This window comes from Chiloscyllium plagiosum, unplaced genomic scaffold (genome assembly GCF_037043375.1).
Source record: "Chiloscyllium plagiosum isolate Xiang-an unplaced genomic scaffold, Cpla_swu_hap1 HiC_scaffold_13, whole genome shotgun sequence".
In the NCBI taxonomy this organism is placed as follows: domain Eukaryota; kingdom Metazoa; phylum Chordata; class Chondrichthyes; order Orectolobiformes; family Hemiscylliidae; genus Chiloscyllium; species Chiloscyllium plagiosum.
The window spans coordinates 33,494,204-33,522,144 of NW_028270151.1; the positions used below are offsets into that span (position 1 = coordinate 33,494,204).

Here is a 27,941-nt window from a genome sequence, read left to right on the forward strand (position 1 = left end):
CTGAATGGTCTGCTTCTGTGCTGTGCACCTCTATGACCCTATGACTCTGGTTAGACCAAGGAGAGCCAATGGATGTTACCCACCTGGACTTCAAGAATGCCTTTGTCAAGGTGCCACACAGGAGGCTTCTGAGCAAGATAAGAGCCTATGCTGTTAGAGGCAAGGTGCTAGCATGGATAGAAGATTGGCTGTCTGGCAGAAAGCAGACAATTGGGATAAAAAGGTTTTTTCTCAGGATGGCAGGCAGTAACAAGTGATATTTTGCAAGGGTCAGTGTTGGGACTACAACTTTTCACTTTAATCAAGGTGAAGGAACTGAGGGCATTCTGGTTACGTTTGCAGATGATATAAAGATAAAAATCACACAACGCTAGGTTATAGTCCAAAAGGTTTATTTGGAAGAACTAGCTTTCGGAGCACTGCTCCTTCAGGTGGTTGTGGAGTACAAGATGGTAAGACACAGAATTTATAACAAAAGTTTATAGTGTGATGTAAGTGAAATTATATATTGGAAAAGACCTGGATTGTTTAAGCCTCTCAGCTTTTAGGATTACCATTTTGTTTCAGTTCTTTCATATGTAAATTCCAGGACTTTTAAAAAGTTACATTCTCAAGGGAACTTTAACAATAGGTTCTGTGTTGACCCAGATAATGCATTGAAGGTGTGACGTGCCCTGTATGAGGCTGTCTGTGCCCAATGTTCAGACTGATTCTAATCTAAAAAAGGGATTTACAGAATCTTATATGGATTTGTGCAGTTTTTGAGCAAAATAAAATATAATTTTACAAGTACAAATTCACCCCCACCAACGTGTGTGTGTGTGTGTGTGTGTGTGTGTGTGTGTGTATGAGTTGAGAATGTGTGTATCTGAGTGTAAAGGGGTATAAGTCTGTGAAAGGGTGCATGTGTGTATTTGTGAGCATATGAGAAAGAGCTTGTGTATGAGGGAGGGTCTATGTGAGAATATGGGTCTGTACGAGTTTGTGTGTGTAGGTGTAGTGGGGTCACCTGTAGTGTGACATGAACCCAAGGTCCCGGTTGAGGCCATCCCCATGGGTACCGAACTTGGCTATCAGCCTCTGCTCGGCCTGTCCCAAAGTCCGCCTTGGAGGATGGTCACCCGAAGGTCCAAGGTTGAATTTCCCGGACCACTAAAGTGTTCTCCAACTGGGAGGAACACTTCTGTCTGTTGATTGTTGTGTGGTATCTAATTATCCGTTCCCGTAGCCTCTGCTTAGTCTTGCCAGTGTACCATTCCTCAGGGCATCCTTGCCTGCAGCATATGAGATAGACAACGTTGTCTGAGTCAAATGAGTACTTGCAGCATACATGGTGGGAGGTGTCCCCACATGTAACGATGGTATCTGTATCTACACTCTGACACGTCTTGCAGCATCTATCGTGACAGGGTTTGAGCAGAGCTGATATCCAAGTTCGGTACCCATGGGGATGGCCTCAAATGGGACCACGGCTATGAAAATATAGGAAGAAGTCCTATCTATGTGCTGCACTGAAAGGAGGAACATGCCTAATAGAAACTGCAAAATGTTTAGGAAAAGGAAGCTTTTAGTGGAGACCCAATATTGGTGCTCATGGTTATTTACACCACTGTTGAAGTTATTTTACTCTGTGGTTACTGCAACACAGCTGCAAAGCTATGGCAACAATTCTTAATCTGGTGGGATTGACAGCTAATCAGCAACATGGTTTAATGTGATCAAAATCCTCCTTAACATGATATAAAGTACTTTTCCTGTAATTGTAAAATCCTATTTGTGACTTTTCACAAGTGAAGCACATTAATGAACCAGGCAGTGGTTGACCTTTCTACTAACTATCTCATTCTATCTAATTCTTGACCAGCGTGTCAAAAGAAACCTCATAATTCAAACAGACAAGTATATGGTTTAAAAGACTGCTGGAGAAACTCAGCAGGTCTGATAGCAGCAGAGAGAAATTGAGTTATTGCGGAGTTAATGTTATGAGTTCAGCATGACTTCTTTGGAACTAAGGGATCTATAAAATTTGTGCTTTTATATGCCATGGATAAGGGGAGAGAACAAGGTACAGATAAGATAGATGCCCAGAACAACAAAAAAGGGAGTGCTGATTGTAATAAAGATCTAGATGAAGACTGTGTTAATGGTAGGTGGTAATATCAAAACTGGGTCAACTGTGCTGAGAGCAAGCCCATGCAAATGAGACACTGAGGGAAGGGGGCAGTGGGTCAATCAAAATGGAGGATAGAGTTCCCAGCATTAAGTTGTTGAATTTTACTAAGTCTTGGAAAGTGTAAGGTTTGAGTGGAAAATGAGGCGGGATTGTCATTGGGTTTTGCTTGAACACTGCCTTAGACATGTTCATAAGAATGCAGGGTGGTATACTGAAGTAGCAAGTCACTGGAAGGTTAGAGCCATTGTTGTCAGAGCAGAGGAATTTCACTGGGCTCCAAGCACTGATCCCTGTGGTACCCCACTAGTTACTGGCTGTCAGTCAGAAAAAAGTCTCATTATTTCTTCTCTTTGTTTCCTTGCCAACCAGTTCTCTATCCATGTTAGTACACCACCCCTAACCCCCCCCACATGCTTTAACTTTACATGCTAGTCTCTGTTGTGGGATCTTATTGAAAGCCTTCTGAAAGTTGGAAGTAAACCACACCCTCTGCCACCTCTGTACTTGGTGTCTGGCTAACTGGTCTATAATTCCCTGTTTTCTTAGTATCTCTTTTTTTAAAATAGTGAGATTACAGTAACTATTTGCCAGAGTCTATAGAATCTTGAAAGATGCCCTTCAATGCATTTGAGGCTCACTTTCATAAATACTGAAGGGTGAAGATTATCAAGCCCTGGGTATTTTATATGGCCTCCCGTCCCATCTATTTCCCCACAAATACTGACTGACTTCAGTTTCTCCCTTTCACTAGACCCTGTGTTCCCAAACATTTTTTTGGAACGTTGTTTGTGTTATCCTTTGCAGACAGAACCAAAACATGCTCTTAATTGGTCTGCCAGCTCTTTGTTCTCCATTAAAACTTCCCCTGTTTGTGACTGTACACGAACTACACTTACCTTCTCTGATCTTTTTATCTTCACTGAACAGGAGGAAAAAATAGTCAAGATAGGAAGAAATAAGTTCAGTGGGGCACGAACTGGCTGAAATGATTTTTTTGAAGGCAGCCCTGTTTATGAATTTTGGGAAGAAGTGGGCTCTGTGGAGCTTGGAGACTGGTGGGAAGATCTCTAGAGGAGATGAGGTCACTATATGATTTGCTGTGTTAAAGTAATTACTGGACTGTGTGTTACCCTCGTGCAGTTCTAGTTTTTAATATCTCAGCAAATGAACTTTAGTTGAAAGTAAAGTACAATATTCATCTTAAGTTGGAAAAAGGTGGCCACGTGCTTACCTTGTGGAATCCTGCCATCTACTGGATGATCATAAAATGCATTGCAAGTAGCTGTGGAATATGACTTGGCCAGTGCATTCTGTCTACTTAGGCAGATGTTTAGTATACAGTGACTTGTGCTTAGCGATAATAAGGTAGGAAACTGTCACTTTTAAAAGAGGAGAAACTGTTAGAAATCAAGGGGCTTTTCTGTTTTAGAACTGCTGTGCCCTTTGTTTATCTGTACTCTTTAAAGCTATTGCCTCATTCTTTTTGGGGGAGATAGCAGATGTGACTGAAATAATGACCCAATAGCAATATCGTACTTGAATTCTAGCAGGCCTGTATTCTTCTGGAAGTTCACAAAGAATTGTCAATTGGCATGTAAATGCTAAAGTGAAGTTTTCAGAGTTTAGCATAATATAGGCAGCAGTTATATATTGTAGAGCAAGAAATCAGTTTGGAGTTATGTTGTTATAGTATATGTTGTGTAGTCTATAGTATTCAATTTTATTCATAATATGAAAGTTAAAACTTTCATAACATGTTAGCTCTCCACCAAAAATAGTTCAAAAATATTTAAGAATTGGATCTTCTTTGATGTTGTTTCTGGTGAATTTTAGTTTTGCAAAACACACTTAATGCTTTCACACCGTACAGCCTTTACAGCACCATTAGTCAATGTGTTATTTTAAGTTGATGTTCTGAGGTGTTGCCTTTTTGCTTTTCAGTTCTTCCTCCTCTTTTTTATTTTTTTTTGTTTGTCTTTATTCTTATTTGTAGATCAGTTATTCTAATACCTATTATTGGGAAATAGAGTCTGTGATAAGGAGAGGATGGCTGACCTCCTGGAAAATTGTGAACTACTCAGAGAGCCAATATCGGTTTGTGAAGAGTCATTCATGTATAAGGAACCTCATTTAGCCACCTGGTCAAAAGCTTTATGGACAGGGATGGGTCAATGGATACTATTTATTTGGATAAAGACCCTCAAAAACTGTTAGTTAAAGTTGAAGCATCTGAGATTGGAGACAGATTTTTATTTTATATACTGGAGAGAGATTATTGACTTAATTAGGAAATTGGCAGGAGAAGAATCAGGATGAGAGGCAGGTGCCTGCTGGTGGGAGGTGACTAATGCTGTTCCACAAGTATCCGTGTTGGAATCGCAACTATTTCTTGAATCTCTTAACAAACATGATAGAATAGAGGGCCAATAGGAAGGGTTTAGGGGGATACAGTCCAAATGTTGGCAAATGGGACTAGATTAATTTAAGATATCTGGTCAGGATGGACGAGTTGGACCGAAGGGTCTGTTTCCATGTTGTACAGCTCTGTGACACACAGTCTGTCGGTTACGTTTACATCTATTTGCTATATTTTACAGCATGTGAAAATTATAAAATTTCTGTAAGCTAAAATGTAAAATTGTATCTTTTTACAATTACAACATTTTAGAGGCATTTGGATGGGTCTATGAATAGGAAGGGTTTGGAGGGATATGGGCCAGGTGCTGGCAGGTGGGACTAGATTAGGTTGGGATATCTGGTCAGCATGGACGGGTTGGACCGAAAGGTCTGTTTCCATGCTGTACATCTCTGACTCTACAGTAAATCTTTATTCTGACAAACTTGTTGGGTCATGTTATATGCCATCAAGGAAGCTTTGTAAACTGTTATTTTAGTTGCTTCTTAATGACTCCTGCTGCCAACTGCTTGTGCACTAGAATTATTGAAGCTAGATCTTTCCCTAGTAGTCAGTCAGCTGCATGTTTTTTTAAAATCATGGCTTCAGGTTATAAAATGATTATTTTATTTTTGCTGATTGTTCTTATTTAGAATTGTCTGAGAAATTAACTTCTATCAAATACTGTGCAAGGGCAAGAGAAGTGCTGCGTAAAAGAAAAAATAGAGTAGAAGATAGAAGCAGAGATAGAGAAGGAGGAAGGGCAAAAGGAGCTTTATGGATTAAGGAAAATAGAGCAGGGAGAGGGTAAAAAGGTGGGAGATAGAACATAGAACAATACAGCACAGAACAGGCCCTTTGGCCCTCGATGTTGTGCCAACCCGTGAATTATTCTCAGCTCGTCCCCCTACACTATCCCATCATCTAAGGATGATGTGCTCATCTAAGGATTGTTTAAATCTCCCTAATGTGGTTGAGTTAACTACATTGGCAGGTAGGGCATTCCATGTCCTTACCACTCTCTGAAATGGGGAAAATTGAAATGGGAAAAAGTGAATAGAAGGGAAGGCAGCAGAGGAATGTTACAAGAGATGGTGGGATAAGAAGAGGAAATCAAAATAATAGTTTGCTTCCAGGTGAGGCTATTCATCCCATTCTGTCTGCACCTGCTCTCTGGGCACTTTCATTTAGTGTTGGTCTCCTGGCATTTCCCTGCGGCTCGATATATTGCTTTTATTTTTTAAAGTTGTTGTGAAGATCTGTAGCTCGGATTGTGCATGAGGTGGTTGGTTTGCTCGTGGAGCTGCTGAGTTATTGTACAGATGTTTCATTACCATGCTAACTAACATCATCAGTGCAACTTCCATGAAGCACTGCTGTTCTGCCCCGCTTGGTTTTTATGTGGCAGTTTTCTCTGCTTCTCTGCAGCAGTTTGTACGCTGGATCTGTCTGTGTTTGTTGATGGCCTTTTTGGTTGAAAACCAGGTTTCCCAGAACTCGCTGGTTAGCTTGTCCTAGAATGGTTACTTTGATGTAGTCGAATTGATGGTCCTCTTGGTCTGCTTGTACGGAGAAAAGGAAGAGTGGAGCATGTTTTGTTGCCAGATGGTATTCGACCCAGTGTACAAACTGCTGCACTCATCACAACATTGTTGTATTTCCTCCTATTCATCAAGCTTAGAATATAGTGTGCTTTATTAACAGCTCTCTACCTGTCCATCCATCTATAATAACTTATGTATATGTGCAGTCAGGTCTCTTTTACAGAAATAGCCCTTTATTTTATACTGCCCATTCATGTCCTTTTTTCCAGAGTGCACCACCTAAAACTCAATATTGAACTTCACTGGTCACCTATCTACCCATTCCACTTACTTGCAAATATCTCCTTAAAATCCTAAACTGTCCTACTCACAATTTACAATTCTTTTGTGTTGTCTACAAACTCTTGAAATTGTCCCATTGCCACCAAGATCTGATCATTCCATATGTACGTATACTGTATCTCAGGGTCACATTATCAAACCCGCGGAGCTCCAGTACAAACTCATTCCAGCCTGAAAAATACCCATTAATCATTACGTTCAGTTTCCTATGCCTTTTTTGTATTCTTGTTTTGTTTCAATTCCATGACCGATGACTTTCCTCACAAGTCATGTGACACTATGTCTAACTATCTAACACCTTTTGGAGGTCCACGTCTGCTACATTAAGAGCTTTGTCCTCAAAAGCCCTCTATTACCTCCTCAATAAAATTCAAGCACATTAGTTAGACATGATTCTTCCTGAACAAATCCATGTTTACTGTTTGGAATCAATCTGTGTTTCCATATGATTTAATTTTATCCTGACTAATTCTGTCTAGAAAGTTTTGCATCACTTTGTAAAACTGACTGGTCTATAATCACTAAGCCTGCCTTTATTTGAACTACCTATCCATTTACTACCCTCTTAATATTAAAGTGCTTATAGTGATGTTGGAATAACCTTTAATGTTGGCTGCAATTCTGTTTTCATAATCTCTTTTTGCTTTTCTACTTTGCTTTGTCAACTCCCTTCTGAACCTTTTGTATTTTGCCATGGTTCTCCATTTTATTGACTACCTGACACCTTCCATTAGCACACAGTTTCTTCTTTAACTTAATTTCTATCTACTTTATCATCCTGGGAGCTATAGATTTGTTTGTCCTCACTTTCACTTGAGGGAATATACCTTGATTATGTTGGAGTCACTTCGTTTTTGAAGGTAGCCCATTGTTCGCTACTTTTTTTCCACTGGTCTTTGGTTCCATTCTATCTGACTGAGCTCTGTTCTTGCCCCAGTGAAGTCAGCTCTCCACCAGTTGATTATTCTTTCTGTGGATTGACCAATATCATTTCCACTGAAATCTTAAACCTTACAATGCAATGATCACTGTCTGCTAAATGTTCCACCGTTGTCACTGATCTTCTTGCCCCACCTCATTCTTGTGAACTTTGTCCAGTATGGCCTCCTTTTCTCTTGTGCTGGATATACTCTGTGTTCAGGAGATTTTCCAACACTAATCGAGGAATGTTTGTCCTTTGCATCACCTTACATTATCACTTTCCCAGTCTATATAGTTAATTAATTAGGTATTAATTAAATACCTAATTAACACTCACTATAATTATTCTGTGATATTTACACCTACTTTGTAATTCACTTAGATTTGTTCCTCATATCCTTGTCCCTTGGTGGTCTATGGATTACGCAAAATTGCAATTGCACACTTATTATTTCTTAGCTCTAACCAAATTGGTTTGTCCTTGAATTATCCTCTTTCTTTTAACACTGTAATGCACTTCTGAATTAAACGTGTTACTCTTCCTCCCCCTCTTTTTCCTATATTTTCTGAACAACTTGTAGTTAGGGATATTTAACATCCAGACCTGTACTTCCAAAAACCAGGTTTCCATTATTGTTGAAATATCGTAATCCCACAAGGCAATTTGTGCCTGTAACTCCCCAAACATATTAACCATACTTGTCCTTTTGTATACATACAATGTAACCCTAGTTTTTGAATTCATTATTTTCTCTCTTACTTCAACTTCACCTATTACTTTTACTATTCTTTTAGTGCTGGATACCTCTCCCAGAATTTTATGCACTCTAGTATTCCTATCAAACAGCCTCTACTGGTTCCCTCACCCTTCTGAGTTCATTTAAACCCTCTACAACAGCACTAGCAAAATGCCCTGCGAGTACCTTAGTTCCGGCTTTGATCAGATCAACCAGTCTGGCTTGTACAGGTGCCGTCTCCTCCAGCGCCAGTCTCGGTGTCCCAGGAATCTAGACTCATTTTCGTGCAGCATTTTTCCAGTAATCTATTCATGTAACTTAGCGTTCACCTTTCTGAATTTGCTTGCATGTGGCTCTCTGAGCAATCTGGAGACTAGTACTTTCAAGTCATAGAGTAATACAGTACAGAAACAGACCCTTCCGTCCAAAGAGTCCTTGTCAACCATAATCCTGAACTTAATAGTCCTACCTGCCTGCGCCTGGCTTTTATTCCTCCAAACGTTTCCTATTCTTCTACTTATCTAAATGTCCTTTAAATGTTGCAATTGCAGCTGCATCCACCTGTAAGTTCATTCCACACACGAACCACTCTGTTTAAAATAAATTGCCTCTCATGTTGTTCTTTAAATCTTTGTCCTCTCATCTTTTAAAAATATGCCCTCAGTCTTGAAATCCCCCACCCTGGGAAAAGACATCAGTAATTCATCTTATCTATACCCCTCATTATTTTATAAACTTCTAAAGGGACACCTCTCAACCTCCTGTGCTCCAGTGAAAAAATCCCAGCCTATCCGACCTGTCCCTGTAATTCAAACTCTCCATTCTGAGCAACATCCTGGTAAATTTCTTCTGAACCCTCTCCACCTTAGTAATTTCCTTCCTATAATGGGGTGACCAGAACTGGACACAGGTGATGCCATTGGAATCCAGGGTTGGCTGTGATAAGTATTAAAAGTCTGTGGCTGGATAACACTGCAGGAAAGTTTAGTCAGGAATTTTTTAAAGCCAATTTGCCATACTTGTAACATATCAATGGTTCCTGCACGCACTATTTTCAATCTGGGGTTTGGGACGTGGGATAAAATTGAGCCGTCTGAGGCTGAGCAGTTTGAATTTGGCCACGAAGATGGGCAAGTCTTAAGGTGTGCTGTTTAGTATGTATACCCCAGTTGGGTTATAGGCTATTATGCCTCTTGCTTCTCCAGTTAACATAAAGCAAATGCTTGACCATCTACTTCTGTTGATACGTTCCAAATGGCTTATTATGAATGTCTGACTGTGTTCCAAGACTGAATTTAGCACATATTTGTTTAGACAGTTTGAGAGGGAGTTTAAGCTTTGACATTTTCTTAAAGTTTTAATAAATTATTAGTTCTTTCTCTGTATTTTGATTGCCACATTTTGATACATTGGACAAAATTTAAAGATGTGGTGGATAACGTTGCTGTTGTTGCTGTGTATGGTACAGTGTGGTTGACATTCTGGTTGTAAAAGCTGCAGTTTTATAAAGCCGATTTCTGACTTTTTCATGAGCATTTTGAGACTTGCCATTGTTATTATATAGAATTTATTGAATATGAATTTAGAGAATACTGGGTGATTAGATAATAAAGGAGACTATGGAAGGAGCATGGGAAGACTTTCAAATGGTTCCCAAAACTATGCTATGCTCTCAACTCCTCTGAGGCTAGGCTGACTCCAGGAATATTGCAGGTACTATGAGATATCTGTAGTACAGTAGAACACATTTGGTTAAGAGTGTAAGGTGCTGGCCCTTTCCATACACAGGTGAAAGTTGCTGTCACCAGGAATAAGAGTTGGAATTTCAGCATAGGGTCCTGTCCACCATTTTAAAGACCTCTGTAGTCAAACCAAATCTGTGAATATCCAGTGCGTGATGATTTTAACTCCTGTGAAAATAATGCCAATAAATAATACCAATGTAAATAATATCAAGAGAACTGAATGCTGCAAATCAAAAACAAAAATAGAAATTGCTGGAAAAGCTCAGCAAGTCTGGCAGCATCTGTGCAGAGAAAGCAGAGTTAACGTATCAGGTCTGGTGACTTTAAATCTGAGGAAAGGTCACCGGTCCTGAAATGTAAACTATGATTTCTCTTCACATCAGTTTGTAAGTTGGCCATAAAGCCCCATTCTATTAGTGCTACATATCTTCCTGCTAATTAGGATGTTAATTTTTTTTTCAATTCGCATGCCACTGCTCCTATTCTCCAATTGAATGCTACTAAATTTTCCATTTTTTTGAAAGAGTGGTTAGCTGCTTCTAGTTTCTGCTCCCAGTTCTCCTGTTCCAGCTCCTGCTTTACTGCCTTGTTCATTTTTTCTCCAACTAATATATGTAGCCAATTCAGATGGTTTGTATTTTTTCTAAATCTGAAAGTCATTGATACACGATATGTAAACATGAATAGACATTGCCCTAATGTACGAAAGAAACTGGGAAGACCTGCAGAATCTGTATTCTCTTGCTTGAGAATTTTTATTGCTCTTAACCTGTCACAGAATTCTCACAGTCTTGCCTATAATGAAATCACTAAGTTTAAATCATGAAAGCATTGCTTTCAGAATAACATGGAAGACCATTTCCCCCACTCCCTCTCTGTTTATAAGTGCACATCTTGGTATTTATTGGATTGAAACAATATCACTTGACAACTTGAAAATTGCCAATTTGACAGATTTTTAAAGAATAAAAAGTAGTTATTAGATTGCTGCTGTTTAAAAATCAGTGTCCCTTTAGATGCTAGATGGATGCTAGAGAGTGTGCAGCTTGGGATTTCTGTTTCAGGCTGATTTCACTGGGGATTTATGCAAGAAATTGTAGGTTAACTTTTTCCAGCTTTAAGTGCAGGACAGAATACAGCACTGCTTTATCTAGTATGCTCCTTTGCTGATTTGATTTGGTGGGAGTGTGGGAGGGAGTGATGAGATGTGTATGTGTGTGTGGAGTGGTTAGGGGGCTGATTTGGTGGGGGGGTGCGAGAGAGAGAAAGAGAGCGGATGGTAGGTTGGCGGTATGTGAGGAGGCGTGGAGAATTGCCTTGTTAAACCATCAGCTGAGGGGCCCACAGGAAATGAACTCTCCATCCTCCAGTTAATATTGACCTCCTGGCTTCTGTCCAAGTTGTGCTGCAGTTGAATAGCAAAGCAGCACAGTTTTACCATTCAGTACTCGGTCGACTCCTACAGCGTATGGCAGCTTTGAGACGAATGTTATTGGAGAAAGCTGCTGTTTCTTCCCTCGTCGAGAAATCACTTGAGTCATAAACTGTGAACATGTGAAAATAAGTTCTACTTTTATAAATTCCAAGTAAACAGAAAATGTTGGGATGTAGAATTGTGCCCCTGAAAAAAGTGGCAGTTTTCCCATGTCATGGGAAGTTGAGAAAGTTTTACTGCAGGGAGAGTGGAATGGATAATTTGGAATTCTGGACTTGCTTAAAGGAAGAACATTATAAATTTGATTACTGAGAAAGTAAGGGACAGATCACGGCTCAAGCATGCGTCGCTTTGACAAGCTGAAGAAATCCTTTCCATTTCTGGCACGATTTCATGTTTATAAAGTAAGTTGGGTGGTTTAGATTTTTTTGAAAATGGCATTTCTTGATTTAAAAAAACAGCAGTTGTTGACAGGCCTAGATCAGAAAGAATGAAAATGTGCTATTTTTTCTAAGACTAATGAGTATCAAAGAATTTACCTATGCTAAACATGCACCTGATGTGAATAAATATGAGTATGCAGCTTGTAAAGCTCTTCAGTATCTCATATTGACATATGCACTAATTTGTTGTGTATTGTTATGACGGTGTCATAGTTTAAGGTTTCACTGCAATGTGTTTATGCTCCTTTGTTTGTTAAGGAGCTTCGAACTTGTACCTGTGCAATTCTCTCTGATCACCAATGCAAGTAGAGATGGTTTTCTCTGTTTTACAGTTACATTAACATTTTCATTTACATTAGTCGTTAAAGGGGACTTTTACCCCTGAGTGTCCGAGAAGTTCTTTATGCAGCTATTTGACATTCTACGGGCTTAGTTCAGTCATTAATATAAAAGAATTAACAAAAACAAGCATTACTTTTAAAAATTGTTTTTAATAATGTGGTTTCCTTTGTTGGTCCAAAACTGACTTTTTCTCATGTTGAAGATGATTTCTTTCGAAGCCACTTGAAAGTTTTACGATATGAACTTTTCTTTTAAGGATGATCAACTAGAGAAGAGCTGCTCTCAGGGGTGCTGGAATACAGATTAGATACAAAAAAAAAATTCTGCAGCCAATGAATTGGTCTGATCACGTTTCAACTGTTATCTCTTGGAATGACCTTGTTCTGGCTGAATTTTTTTTTTAAAAAAGCTGTAAATGCTGGAACCTGCAAAAAATGGCCCAAAATGCAGGAAATACACAATAAGACTGCCTTCTTTGAAAACAAAAGGCAGCTAAATATTTCATTTGTAAACATTTATCTGGACGTATGCACACCCGAAACATTTGCTTGTCTTCCCTTTTCAGAGGCTGATGGACTTTTTAGGACTTTGCAGATTTAACTTATGAGCACCAGATTTATTTATTTGTTTTTCCCTACTCAATTTTATTGCCCTTCTTTCAGAATTTTGGCCATGAATGGGTTTCATCCTGTCCTTACCCAACCTCCACGCACATTTTGTAACAGTAGTCCTTTTATAATCAGAAATAGCACCCCTATCTAATTTTCATCTTTCTCTTGCTAACTGACAGAAACACAATTTACATTACAACGGTGTCAGAAAACTACCTCACATGTCCCCATCAAATAGTGCAACGTTTCGAGAATAATCTCCTCTATTGTCCAACTCTGGATAGAAAAATCACTTCGCAAGTTTGGAGAAAATCACTTGCAAGTGGGCCAAACATTTCCAATAAACTGTGAGCAAGGAAATATCAATGACCCAAAATGTAAGCCCTAATTTAACGTCCAATGTGGAAGTCAAAAAGCAGAAGGATAGTGTAGAGGACAGATAAAATACATTTTGTGCCAAGTATTCTCCAATATTTATTTATTGGGTTAAAACAGTTATGTAATAGTTGATATTAAAAAGTAAAATTCTTTGCCACAGTTGGCTGAGTGGAGATCTGCTTGATGAGGACTTCCCACTCTGAAAATATTACTGATTTGAATGTGCTCTAGAATATAATAGCGGTTATTGCTATCTCTGTAATCTCATCTGGCCCCTTCTGAGCATTACTAGTTTTAACTGTTCTGCTATTGGTGACTGCCTTCAGTTTTCAGTGCCTTAAAGTTCAGGAATTCTCCTTCTAAGTATTTCCATCTCTTTTTTTTCTCTCTCAATTAAGGTGCTCTTTAATAGACATCTATGACCAAGGCTTTGGTAGTTTGTCTTCATACATCCTTATGTTGCTATGTATTAAATTGTTTGATAACACTCTTGTGGACCAGCTGACAGCATGTTAAAGGTGTTATAATACACCTAAGTTATTGTTGCTTTGAACCAACTTGTGAATCAAATGGAAGTTATCTGAATCCAGTGCCAGCTAGATTTGCAGGTTACTGTTATCCTACTAATAGTTTATGGGATTAGCCAAATCATTGGTGGATAAATACATTAGTAAGATCATGTGATATAACTGCACTAACATCTGGGATTCAGATGGTGTGGGTGGTGATTTAACACAATAATTTAAAAGCAAAGGGATCAAGAAACGATCTGGAGGAAGTCCTACTATAAAACACAAGTGTGGAGCAGATGGGAAAAAAATGTATGTGCACAAGAAGAGTTGTGAGGCAGCCAGTGAGCTGGAAGGATACACGGATAGCAAAAAATAGAATTTGTAGACTTTTGGATTTGAGAGGGTTTTCTTTGTCATTTTTATATTGTTAATTTTATTATGAGGAATGGGACACCTGACTGCTTCTCTCTCCCACAGGTTTGTGAAAGGATTACAGTGAAAACGAAAGACCCAGGAGCACAACTTTGCATCAATATGATCAGTTTTGAAGCATTCATTAAGTTGTTAGACAGAATGCCAAAATGTGCACATGGTTGCATGCCATTCTTAACAACTGCAGTAAATTTTGATAAACTTAGGTTTGCCTTGGGTTTGTTTCTATTCTGATGTGCTGATGATGTGTCACATCTGGATTAGATATGTTTGAGCAGAAGGCTACCTTAAAAATGGCAGTCTAAGTTGAATATTGAAAAGAGGAAGAATAGGAAATGGTGATAATTTAAGACATTCTTCAGTTTAAATCAATAACTATACCAAACACCTTGGAAATGATTTTTTTTAATAGAGTGTTACATTATATCAGTTTATTAACATTTGTTTGCTCTCTTTTGTTGCAAATATTCTTCTGGTATTCTCTGGATGTCCTGTCTTTTATTGAGGCTGCAGCTATTTTTCAAACTGTCGATGGCATAAAAGGATTTCAATCGGGCATGATTGATCTCCAATTGCTGTGGAGAGAGTTATCTGTGCTGTACAGCTTACACCCAGTACTTTCATATCACTCACATCTTAATTAAACACTGAAAATATTGCTTTCTGTGTACATTTTTGAACAGTCAAACTCTTAAATGTGGAAGAGATTTCTTGGAGTGAGGTGGATTGCACTTTAGAATATTTCATTTCAAGTGTAAATCTTTGAACGTAGATCCCTTTATTCTGAGCTTTCCACTCTGTATGCACTTTTGCCTTGCATCCTCTCCCCTCACATAAATGTCCACCACAATGTGACATTTAATTTCCTGTATAATATATGCTCAGGATCTGACTCGTCAAACTTAGGCTATTTGCAGTCCACCTGAGTTTTTGTGCAGCAGAATGCTCACTTTGGAATGGTAACAAACCTATAAACCATGGCCAGCTTTGGAGCTGTGCCTTGCATGATTGAGAAATTAATTTCAGAATTTACTGTTTGTTTTTTCTGCTAGACTGCACCGCTAGGAGGAATGAAAACTCAATGTTTTAATTGACACATGTTTTTAGTCTCATTCGCTGTGCGCTTTTCTGGCTGAGGACGCAGGTCTGTTCTCAGCTTTTATGTTACACACGTTTTCTTCAGTCAGCAATACGGTGTGGCTTAGCAACAGGTAACACCAGATATAATGGGATTTCATGCAGCCTTGGGTTGGGCTGTGTTGGTATGGGGAAAGATTTGTGTGACATAGTAGGAGATCAGCTGATCCATCTAGCCTATCCCACACTCAAGATGGCTTTAGCTTCATGACTAGCCAATTTCTCCCTGCCTACTCTCTGTAAACATGTAATCTTATGTAGGATAAAATAAAAGATAAAAAGGATTCAATAAAGGGGAAAAAACCCTCTTAAATTCACTCCAATCCTTTCATGTGAAAATATGATATAATCTCTAGATTTGCCTTTTATTTTGAAACTGAAGAATGACAGGCATCTGTTTTGAGTGTTTAAAACAGTAAAAATTTGTGGGTGAGTGTGCCAGTAGCCAATGATGGCGTGTTTTGCTAAGCAGCTGCATAATCAAAAATATTTAGCTAGAGGAGGCGTTGAATCGTCCACTTCAAGGGATGATTGCTTGTGACCACTCTGTTTCCTGCTGGGTGGACTGTAATTGGCACAGTTTTTTTTGTGTACGTTGTTTGTTTAGAATCTGATGTTTGCAAATAAAAAAACTTGCTCTGCACTCTCAAAATCAAATTCATTTGTCCGGTGTGAAATGTGCCACATAGAACACAGCTTCTTAAAGCCATTTACAGAACAGTGATAGCACTGTGCTTTTGGAGAGAAAACACTCAACTCCCGGCTGCCTCATTCATACTTTAAGATGGCCTGTACAAAAGTGGATTATGTTATGCAAATTCAGTCACTTTCTAAGTAGAATTGTAGTGAAAGCTACAATCTTGGTGCTTGGACTCTTGCAAACCAATTTTGTTTAGAGATCTATAATGATCTATTTTCTGTGACTAGAGCTAGTGCAGTGTAACTTCAATAGAACTTCTAATTAGTTCATCTGGGTTTTAGTGACTCTTTCATTCCGAATCACTATTGTGTTATAAGAAATTGTTTTATTTAATGTACAAATGCTAACTGAGGTTGAATCATGAATCATGTATTGGAAGTTATTGCTTCAAAAGATTACAGCTGATAGTTTATTATGGGATGAGGAAATTGCACATTTGACTTTGAGGGGTTTGGATAGGCTAATTATTACATAGTTTCAAAAGTGCTGTCAGTATTTTTCAACATGTGCTTTGTACACCATTAATTTGAATGATAGAATACTTTTCTGAGCGCTAAGTTCCATAAACCATTCTGTTATCGGATGATTACAGACATTTATATTTTTATTTTTCTCAGGATTGCTTTTTGTAATTGGGTGAGATAGCAACAAAAAACAGTGAAAATTGCTGCAGTGGTTACTGCTGTCCTCTGTATCGAGCTTCATTTTCCTTCGCCCTGCAACACCCCAAAACTTACTAAATATAAATACTGGTGGGAAGGGGTAAGGCTCAGATTCCTGTCGCACTTTAATTTTCCTGTCTCAATTTCCCTGTTGCCAACCTAGCCAAAATTTTTTTATGTTGCTGAATGTCTTAAAATGCTTTGGTGAAGTAACCCTGTATTGCAGTTTTGCATTACTTTTTCACTATTGTAGAAGCAATTATATGCATTGTAATTTTATTGGACTTTAGTCAATACTGCTGTCAATCAATATCAAATTTATAGTCAACTACTAAAGTCACATCGTCCTGACAAAATAATGTCTGATTGTCAGTCCAGCTAAGTTTTTGCAGTGAGTCTTTGGGTCTTGTTTTGGGTCACTAGAATAAGCAGCATCTGGAAGTCAGATATTTGGAGGGGAAAAAACCTGTTTTTCACACCATTCAAGTGAAGTTCACTGCCAGCTAACCATAAGTAGTGATTGTACAGAAATCTGTAATCCAAAAAGATTTAGTGTTCTATGTCATGTCAAATTGTTTTCTCTATTATCTATAATATCCAGCAGTATGGTTCTAAGAGAATCTGTATTACGCTAATATTTAATTATTCTGTTCTCAATTTTAATCACTTTGTAAAGTTCGATATGTGGCTTCCCCTTGTTAGCTTGACTTTTGGCTTCATTTTGCTGGAAAAACTGTGTTGCAAATCTTGTTATTGTATTGAGTGTGTAAAAGACTTTCTCATGACTTAAAGAATTGCTTGTCTTTTGAGTCATGTGTTGCAAGAAATTTATGCATAATGGAGGGTTGGAATTTAAAATTATTGAGAGATACCATGTTTGTTTGGCAAAGATGAAGAGGAATATTGTGATCTGAATGATCTGAATGATCTTTGAATGATTTAAAGAATTCCACCTGCTATGTTTGCATTGATCAAAATGCCAACACAATATCCCACTGGGAGAACATACATAGGTTTCAATGAGATAGTTCACCTGACATTTCTTCTAACTTGGCTTGCTGGCAGCAGTTTTGCCTTTGAGTCACATTGTTTGTTCAAGACCCACTCCAGAGATTCGCACACATCATCTAGGGTGACATAGAAGTGTAAAACTGAGGGAGTGCTGTATACTGAAAGTGCCAGCTTTCTGACGAAATATTAAGCTGAGAGTCTGTCTGTCTCCTCAGATGCACATAAAATATCCTCAAGCATTATTTGAAGAAGAGTAATTATTCCTGATATCCTGGCAATATTTATTCCTAAACTAACATCTAAAACAAATAATTTTATGCTATTTGTGTGATTATTACTGTACACAATTCCTCCATAACAACAAAGACATCAGATTTCTTTGACTGTAAAGTGCTTTGAGATATCCTGAAGTCATACAAGATACTAGAGAGTCAAGAGTTTTACAACATGGTGGGAATCCCTTCACCCCATTGTGCCTGTGCTTGTCCTCAAACATCAATCTATTCTAATCCTAATTTCCAACATTTGGCTGATATGCTATGATGTATTAAGTATTAATCTAAATAGGTCTTAAATGTCTCTAGGGTTCCTGCTTGTACCATCCTTTTAGGCAGTGAATTCCATACCCACAGCCTTGTGGGTGAAAAATTATTTCCTCAAACTGCCTCTAAGTCTCCTGCTCCTTACCTTAAACATGTGCCCCCTCGGATATTGACCTCTCTACTAAGGGGAAAACGTTTCCCCTAGCTACCCTATTCATGTCCCTCATGTACACCTCACATTTCCCCCTCAGCCTTCTTTGTTTAAAGAAAAACAACTCCAGCCTACCTAAACATTCACATAAAAGCAAACTACTGCAGATGCTGGAAATCGGGAGAAAGAGACAGTTAACGTTTTGAGTCTGGTATGACTCTTCTTTAGAATTGAACTTTAGTTCTGGTGAAGGGTCTTACTGAACTCAAAACTTCAATAGTGATTCTCTCTCCACAGCAGCTGCTAGACCGGCTGAGCTTCTCCAGCATTCCTTGTTTGTTCCAATCTATGTAGTCTGTGTTCATTGTTGAATTTTTCAAGCCCAGGCAATAACCAGGTGTTCTGAGGAAGGGTCACTCGACCCAAAACATTAACTCTGATTTCTCTCCACAGATGCTGCCAGATCTGATCTTTTTCAACAATTTCTGTTTTTGTTTCCGATTTAATGCATCTGCAATTCTTTTGGTTTTTATTTAGTATCCTGATGATTCTCTTCTGCACCTTCACTAGTGCAATCACATCCTTCCTGTAGTGTGGCAACCAGAACTGTACTCCAACTGTAACCTAACCAGTGTTATATACAGCTCCACCATAACCACCTTGCGCATGTATTCAATGCCTTGACTAATAAAGTGTATAATCCCATATGCCTCCTTAACCATCTTATCTACCTGTTCTCCTGCTTTAAAGGATCTGTGGACATACACCAAGGTCCCTCTGATCCTCTGAATGATAGGACTCTAGGAAGTACAATGTGTACTCGCTTGCCTTCTTAGTCCCCTCAAAATGGATCACGTTGCAACCTTGTACCTTTCAGATTTAAATTCTATTTGCCTCTGTTTAGCCCATCTGACTAGTCTGTCTATATCATCCTGTTTTCTCCTCACTATTTGTCACACCACAAATTTTAGTGCAAACCAACTGACAATATTCCTATATTCGTGCCTAGGTCATTAACTTACACAACAAATAGAAAGGTCCCTATCACTGAACTCTGTGCTATGCCTTCCAGCTACATGAACACACTTTGACTATCACCCTCTCTTTTTGCCACAAAGCCAATTTTCATTCACATTTGCCAATTTGCCCCTGATCCCATGGGCTCTTCATGTATAAATAAATTTATAATATAAAGTACAAGCTTTTGCTCTTTACATTATTCACCCTTTAAAGGAGGAGTTTCAAATAGCTTTTCTCCTGGACTCAGTAAATCAGTTAATACAAATGAAGCACATTTATGATGCTGCACCTTCTTAATAAAGCAATATTAAAATTTGTGTATTGAAATTAAACGAAAAAATCCTTGATTTGACAAAATCCAGCTCTGCTCTTTGCGGTTTCTCATCTTATTTCATATTATGAAAGTGTCCTGATGCAAATCTTTAGGCATTTATATAGGTGGTTATGAAAGACTGAGTTGTATTAACTGATCTGATTTGGTGAAATGTGATAGTATTTAAATGTCAAGTTTTTTTTAATCACACTCTCATCAGATGATAGTTGACTTTTTGTTGTTTGAATATGTCCAGGTAGCAAATGACTGCATCCTTTGTACATCTCCTTATATATGAAGAATCTGATATGAGATTGACTTGAATGACAAAAGTTCTTGTTGCTGGTGCCTCGGGGAAGTTCTGCAGTAGGATTGCCTCTGGCATTCCTCTGGTGGATGTTGTAAATTTGGCATAGATGATGCACTACTTTTCCCACTTGTTGGTAGATATCAAATGATGTTTGCAGTGTATGCTGCATTGAAGCATTCACAACATCCTCATCAGGAAGTGCCAAGTGGATGATCCATCTTGGTCTCCTCTACTGGTCCCCAGCATCACAAAGGCCGGTCATCAGCCAATTCAATTCACTTAATATCAAGAAATAGTTGGAGGTACTGGATATAGCAAAGGCTAAGGGCCTTGACAACATTCCGGCAATAATACTAAAGACTTGTGCTCCAGGACTTGCCACTCCTCTTGTACAAATATAACACTGGCATTTACCTGACAATGTGGAAAGTTGCCTAAGTATGTCATGTACACAAATAGCAGGACAAATCCAACTTGGCCAATTACCACTAGAATAACAGTTATCAATTGGTATGTTCTTGATCATGAGCAAAGTGGTTAAAGGTGTCAATAACAGTGCTACCAAACGGCACCTGCTCAGCCTGTTGGTGACTTTGTTTGGGATCCACAGGGTCACTCAGTTTCTGACATCATTACAGGATTGGGTCAGACATGGACAAGAGAGCTGAATTCCAGAGTTGACTGAGTGACAGCCCTTACCATCAAGGCTACAATTGACCAAGTGTGGCATCAAGGAGTCCTAGCAAAACTGGAATTAATTGGAATTGGGAAATGTCTCCGCTGTTTAGTGTCATATTTAGCACATAGGACGATAGTTGTGGCTGTTGGATGTCATTCATCTCCGCTCTAGGACATCTGTGCAGGACTTTCTCAGAGTAGTGCCATAGGCCCAACCTTCTTTAGTTACTTGATCAATTACCTTCTTTCCATCGTACGATCAGAAGTGGGGATGTTCGCCGATGATTGTACAATGTTCATCATTCACAACTCCGCAGATACTGAAGTAGTCTATGCCCAAATGCAGCAAGATCTGGACAGTATCCAGGCTGGGGCTGACAAGTGCCAAGTAACATTTGCACCACGAATGCCAGAGAATGACCATCTCCAATAAGAGAATCTAATCACCATCAGTTGACATTCAATGGTATTATAATCACTGAATCCCCCGTTATCAGTACCCTGGTGTTTGCCAATGATCAGAAGCTGATTGGACTTGCCATATAAATACAGTGACTGTAAGAGCAGATCAGAGTCTAGGAATATTGCACTGTGTAACTCACCTCCTGACTCCCAAAGGTTGTCTACTATTAACATGACACAAATCAAGAGTGTGATAAAATACTTCCCACTTGACTGAATGAGCGCAGTTCAGCAACACTCCAGAAGCTTGAAACCAGTCAAGACAAAGCTGCCTACTTAATTGATACCATATCCACTGCCACCTCCACAGATGCTCAGTAACAGCAGTTCCACTCCAAGCCACTCATCATCCTGGCTTGTAAATATATTGCCTTGGTCAAAATCCTGGAATTTCCTTGCTAAGGTCATTTGTGGGTCACCCTGCAGCACATGGACTGTAGCAGCTAATACCAGCCCAGCCAGCGATGCCCATATCCCACAAGTGAATAAAATAAATGTTATCATTGAGATTTTGGCATAATCTGTCACACGCTAACTCCAATATCCAATGAGTCTGCCTTCAAATTAGTGATGAACATATTACAGATTATATATTGTAGGGATGACATTTCCAAATCATGTAATAATGCTACTAAGAAAGTTGGGGTGCCCAAAGGTGCTTATTGAAAGTTGTTCTTCATTTTTTAGTGATTTGTAATATGGGATAGTGACAGTTGCACAACCTGAGTTATGTTAATAATTATATTCATGTACTTGGAAGTAGCATTTCTTTGCTGTAGTTTAAAATGATATGGTTTTAAACAATTTTCAGTTTGATTTTGGCAATGTTTGCAAAGTCCGAATATTTTGATGGCTTATTAGATGTGAAGTAGACTGTCTCAGTGTTCTCGTGATTGAATTCATTGCTGGAGTTTGAGAAGTAACATTAAGCCTGGTTAATGAGGATTGGCAACATGATTTGGCTAATTTATTCAAAATTTAAGTAAAAGTCTGGCTAAACCAAATTTCTGACAGGCTTCTTTTTCTCAACCTTAATTCTAAACTGCACTCATTACATAGTTTAGCCCTAGAGTCTTTTTTTAAATGAGACGTGAGCATAGCTAGCAAGACCAGCAATTGTTATTCAGACCAACTAAGTAGTCATATAAATATTATGAAAATTATATCCCTTTGAATGGAAGTGTGTAGCAATTCCTGCCACAATTACAGATTTGTTGTTCAGGGATTTCCATGGGAGGCCACTGTTTTTCACCAATTATTTTCGGTTATTGCTGCAGCTCATTCCTAGCGTTGCTGCACTCAGCTTACTCCAATGTGGATCATACTGCATGTGAGAAAGTAGGTCACCCTCCACAATTAACTTCCTTGCCAAAGTGAAGGAGTAATATCATCTAGGATCTGTTTGCTGCCACTGGCAATAAGGAAGGTGATTAAGAGGACGAATGCCTCTGAACTAACTGGATTATGTCTGAGTGAAAGAATTTGGAAGGGTACTTCTCTGGTAGTAGGGGAGGACCTCTGTGAGAGTAGATGTTGAAGATTAGCTCTGGAAGGGTGGAGTTAGAGAATGGTTGCTAAGAGAGAGGGGAAGGGAGCAAAGGTTTTTTGTGGAACTGATGGTCTGTTTTGCCCGTTGAATACCACTGAAGTCTAATTACAGTTTTTTTTCTGTTGAAAGTCTAGTCCTCAGAAGTAGTGAAATATGAAACGTACAAAACAAGCCTTTATTAAATAAAATTTCAAAATATTCCATTGACTAGAAACTGATCTGGACCAACCATATGAAACTGCTGCTACAAGAGAAGCTTGGAATTCTATGATGAGTAACTCTCCTCTTGACTTATAAAGTCTGTCCACCATCTACAAGACAAAAATCAAGAGTGTGATGGGATACTGGATAAGGGCAGCTCAAACAACACTCAAGAAGATCAGGGCAAAGCAGCCTGTTTGAATGACACTCACCTTCAATATACTCAAGTCACCCAAGCTTCTTAGACAGCAAGCTGTGATCTCTGCCACCTTGAAAGACAAGGACAACAGATACATGGGGTCACCACCAACCCCAAACCTGACACCATCCTGACTTGAAACCATGTCTTCACTCCTTCACAATTGCTGGGTCAAAATCTACAGGATAGTAGGTGTACTTGTATTAAATGAATACAGCAGTTCAAGAATTGCCATCACCTCCTCATGGGCAATAAGGTTTGGCAATAATACTTACCTAGCCAGTGACACCTGTATCCTGTGAATTAATGAGATAAAGATCCGGAAAGCATGCACTAAGCTCATCTACACAGAGTGCCATTGACTCCTCTCTCTTTGAAAATTACTACTTCATTTTGTACATCTCTTTACTTGCAAAGATTTTGGAGATAATTGTCTTTATGCAAATGAATGCCCATCTGTATTGGAATTCCTTGTTTGAATCCCTTCAGTCAGGTTTCCATAATCTGTGTTATTGTCAAAATGGTCCTTACCAAAGTTATGTCTGACTTTGATTCTTCTCAGTCTGTCTGCGAACTTTGAGATGTCAATAACTTAAATTCTATTCTAATGTCTCCCTATTGTCGTCCAGATGGGTGGACTGCTCCATCCTGGCTTGAATTGTATCTGCTCTCTTGCAGCCAGAGTTACTTGCAAATACTTACATTCTCTCTCCAATACCATAACCCATTGTGTTTTCAAGGATATATCCTTGGCTTCTTTTTTTCATTTATGTTCCCATCCTAACATTATCTGAAATGATAGCATCAGTTTCCGCATTAATCCTTAAGACCCTCAACTCTGTCTCTATTCTAACCTTCATTGCTCTATCTTTAAATATCTGATTGCTTGTCCAACAGTCAATATTAGATGAACAGTTAAATATTGGGAAAACAAGCATGGTTTTTAATCCCCATAAACCAATTGCTTTCCCAGCAACTTCATCTGTCTCAATCCTGTCTGATTGTTTTGAACTTGGTATGCATGATCCTGAGATGTGCTTTAAACCCCATATCTGCACCAACTCAAAGACTGCCTTTTCTACTTCCATAAGAATGCCTGACTTTGACCTCACCTTAGTTTTTCTGCTGTTGAAACTTTCATTGCAGCCTTTTGTTCCCTCTGAATTGGATTCATCCAGAGCAACCCCGTTTGGACTCTAATGCTCTATATGTCATTGCATAAACTTGAAGTAATTCAGAATTCTGCTGGCAATGTCCTAACCTGCATTAAATCCTGTTCACCCACCTCCCTTGTGGTGTTGATCTATATTGGCTATTAGTCATGCAGTGATTTGATTTTAAAATTTTCATCCTTCATTTAAGATTGCTTCATAGTCACACTCTCTTCCCTATTTTCTTCATTCTTATTACTCCACTAGGTCTGTGAACTAATTCTGGTTTATTAAGTTAATCCATTCACTGTTGACACCAGTGCTGTCAGCTGCCTAGACTGAAGCTCTGGAAATCCACCCTCCTGACGTGTATCCAATCTCTCCATGTCTCTCAACTTCTATTCTTCTTGTTTCCTCTTACGGCACTTTCTAAAACCTACTCTTTCAGCAAGCTTTTGTCATTTGGGCATTAGATGTTTTATTATGTGAGAGGGATGCTTATTAGCCATGTTGGTGAAGGAGGGGCAGAATTAGTATTTGGTATTAGTGCATACAATTCCACATTCTTGACCCTGCTCACCAAATATTTAGTAATTCCTTTGTTATGTGTACATCTGCCTGTAGATCTGCTGCGTTTTGCTTGAAATAGAAGCAGTCTATTTGTCAGCACCAATAGATAAAACTACAGGGCTCAACTGATTAAATGTTGTAACTTGCAACCTTGTTTCGGCTCTTATTGAAGACAGCTTTTGAAATGGAAGGTTGGCTGTCATTCAGGACTCCACATTTCTGGGTTCTATTTAGGTTCAGTGTTCGTCTGCAGAGAATCAATGGCAATGACAATGTACTTTGACGTAGCAACATCCTAAAAATAACCTGAATTTGTGATCTTTACGCAGAACCATGTATTTTACATATACTGCTGTTTAATTTGAATTTATTTGATTAGAAATTGACTCATTCTGAAGAATTATAAATAGGTGTTTATATTAACTGGTACATGTTGAAAATTCTTGTTTGTAAAACTGATTCAATGAGTAAAATATTTAAGCAGAATGTAGAAATGGTAATGAGGATTCGAATCAATTCAATGGATAGTCAGTTGTGGATATCATTTTGTATTCATACCAGCACTCCAGGGGAAATTTCTGTGTACATGTAAAATGTTTGTCTTTAGAAAATGCCAAGACACTGGATTTCCATAAAATGGTGAAATTAGAACACCATAACACTTGCAATTATGTATATATGACATGATTGGGGATTTTAAAGAACAATGCTCATTATTAATTTTGCCTTTTTATTTGGATAATGGGGAAGATGGATTTGAGGAAGAGGGTGAGCACGATTATGAGTGTAACACAACAGTCTTGAAAGACAACAAACCCCTCCTATTTCACATGTTGTATATTATTTCTTGTCTTATTTTTGTGTTAAATTGAGAATTCCTGCTCTCATTAGTATAGTTGTGATTCTTTCACGTTTTTACATTGTGAGATTTTTAAAGTAAATGACTTGTATTAATTAACACATTCTTAAGATAGATTGTAAATGGGAGCTAATAGAAAGTGTCATCATTGGAAGAATCATTAAAGCATTTCCTGCATCAGTCTTTCCTGCATGAAATCTTCAGAGTTCATACTGTGACCAGGTGTCACTTTGTTTTGATACTTTTTCATGGGGTTTCCCAGTAACGTCAAGCTTGGCAACATTTTAGATAGGTTTTGTGGACGTGATTTAAAAAAAAAAATATTTTCGAATCAACCTGTTCAGAAATGTTATTACACACTTCTGGAGCAGGTGGAACTTGAACTGAGGTCTCTTGGCTCAGAGGTTTGGAAGCTACCACTGTACCACAAGAGTATTAAAATATAATGGGTCAAAAAATCTAGTCCTTGGAGATTGCATGTACGTAAAAAGATACACTTTGTAACGTTGTGGAAGACCTGAAATATGAACCTACATGGAAATGTTTGTAAAGGATATACCAGAGGGGAGAGATCTGGATAGATATGTGCATAACTCACTAAAGATGGCAGGTCAGTAGAATAAGCTGTTAATAAAGGTACAATAACCTAGACTTGGAGTACAAGAGCAGAGAATTCTGGGTACCATACTTTAGGAAAGATGTGAATAAATGAGAAAGTGTGTGAGAGGTTTACATGGATGGCTCCAGGGATGATAAACCCCAATTATGATAATAAGTTAAAGAGGAGATTTGGTAGAGATTGTTAAAATCATGAGCGGGCTGGACAGAGTAGATAGGCAGGGAAAATCAACATTCTCCTCCCCTCCCCCCCCCCCCCCCCCCCCATAAAAGTAATAAGGAAATTTGCCAAAGAAGCAAATGGGATAAGAGATGTCTTTCAACACATTGTATAAATGGGTCTGAAACACAGACCCTTTGTGGTGAAAGCATGTTCATGTTCAGTGATGCATTCAAGGGGACATTTTAAATATTTAAATAGAGACAAATATGGAAGGTAAAGGAGAAAAGACAGAAGATTGGCACTGAATCATAATAGGAGGAGAAAGTGAGGTCTGCAGATGCTGGAGATCAGAGCTGAAAATGTGTTACTGGAAAAGCGCAGCAGGTCAGGCAGCATCCAGGGAACAGGAGAATCGACGTTTCGGGCATAAGCCCTTCTTCAGGAATGAGGAAAGTTTGTCCAGCAGGCTAAGATAAAAGGTAGGGAGGAGGGACTTGGGGGAGGGGCGTCGGAAATAGATGATGTGTGTGGAGGTACAGGTGAATCTGCATCCTCTGCACCCGATGTGGCCTCCTCTATATTGGGGAGACAGGCCACCTACTTGCGGAGCATATCAGAGAACACCTCTGGGACACCTGGACCATCCAACCCAACGACCCTGTGGCTCAACACTTCAACTCCCCCTCCCACTCCACCAAGGATATGCAGGTCTTTGGACTCCTCCATCGCCAGACCACAACAACACGACGGTTGGAGGAAGAGTGCCTCATCTTCCGCCTAGGAACCCTCCAACCACAAGGGATGAACTCTGATTTCACCAGTTTCCTCATTTCCCCTCCCCCCACCTTGTCTCAGTCAAATCCATCGAACTCAGCACCGCCTTCCTAACCTGCAATCTTCTTCCTGACCTCTCCGCCCCCACCCAGTCTGACCTATCACCCTCACCTTGACCTCTTTCCACCTATCGCATTTCCGACGCCCCTCCCCCAAGTCCCTCCTCCCTACCTTTAATCTTAGCCTGCTGGACAAACTTTCCTCATTCCTGAAGAAGGGCTTATGCCCGAAACGTCGATTCTCCTGTTCCCTGGATGCTGCCTGACCTGCTGCGCTTTTCCAGCAACACATTTTCAGCACTGAATCATAATACTCATTCAGAAAGCTAGTGCAGACACAATGGGCCTGAAGACCACCACCTGTGTTGTAACAGTTCTGTGATTGTATTAATTTCAACTTCCGATCGAAATTCCCCTCGGTGGTATTCACTTAGGTAATTACTCAGGAAATATTAGATAGTTTTAAAAACTACTCCAACATCTGGGTGACCACACTTGACGCCCACCCAGATGCTCCAATGAACTGACTACCTTCCTGACCTGACTGGTTCCCTGACATCATTACCCCTCCCAACAGTATCTGACTAATCCCCTCTTGACTGCCCTCCTTACCCACCTAATTAAGTGCTTTATGCTGCTTTAACTTTTCAATTACTTTGTGAAATTTTCATCGGATCGTGGGATGTGTCAGGTATTAAAACCCAGAAGTTAATCAGTGACAGAATGAAAAGCTTTTTGTTTCTTAAAACTCCGGTGATAAAACAGGGAGGTGTGCATTATTTCTGTTTTCTAAAGTGTCAGG

At 39.0% G+C, this 27,941-nt stretch overlaps 1 protein-coding gene across 9 annotated transcripts in view; it reads left to right on the forward strand.

Annotated features, from left to right (window-relative positions):
- Positions 1-27,941, forward strand: part of tnk2b (tyrosine kinase, non-receptor, 2b) — a 298,847-nt gene that overhangs the window by 124,212 nt on the left and 146,694 nt on the right. For 4 of the 9 annotated variants that reach the window (XM_087993478.1, XM_087993484.1, XM_087993480.1 and 1 more), the window contains exon 1: positions 11,335-11,696. The exons of 4 other annotated variants lie outside the window; for them this stretch is intronic. In XM_087993478.1, coding sequence (XP_087849604.1) covers positions 11,634-11,696 — 63 coding nt within the window. In that variant the 5' untranslated portion in view covers positions 11,335-11,633. Of the gene's footprint in view, positions 1-11,333; positions 11,697-27,941 lie in introns of those variants that run through there. One more of the 9 variants, XM_087993486.1, reaches the window with a different exon arrangement.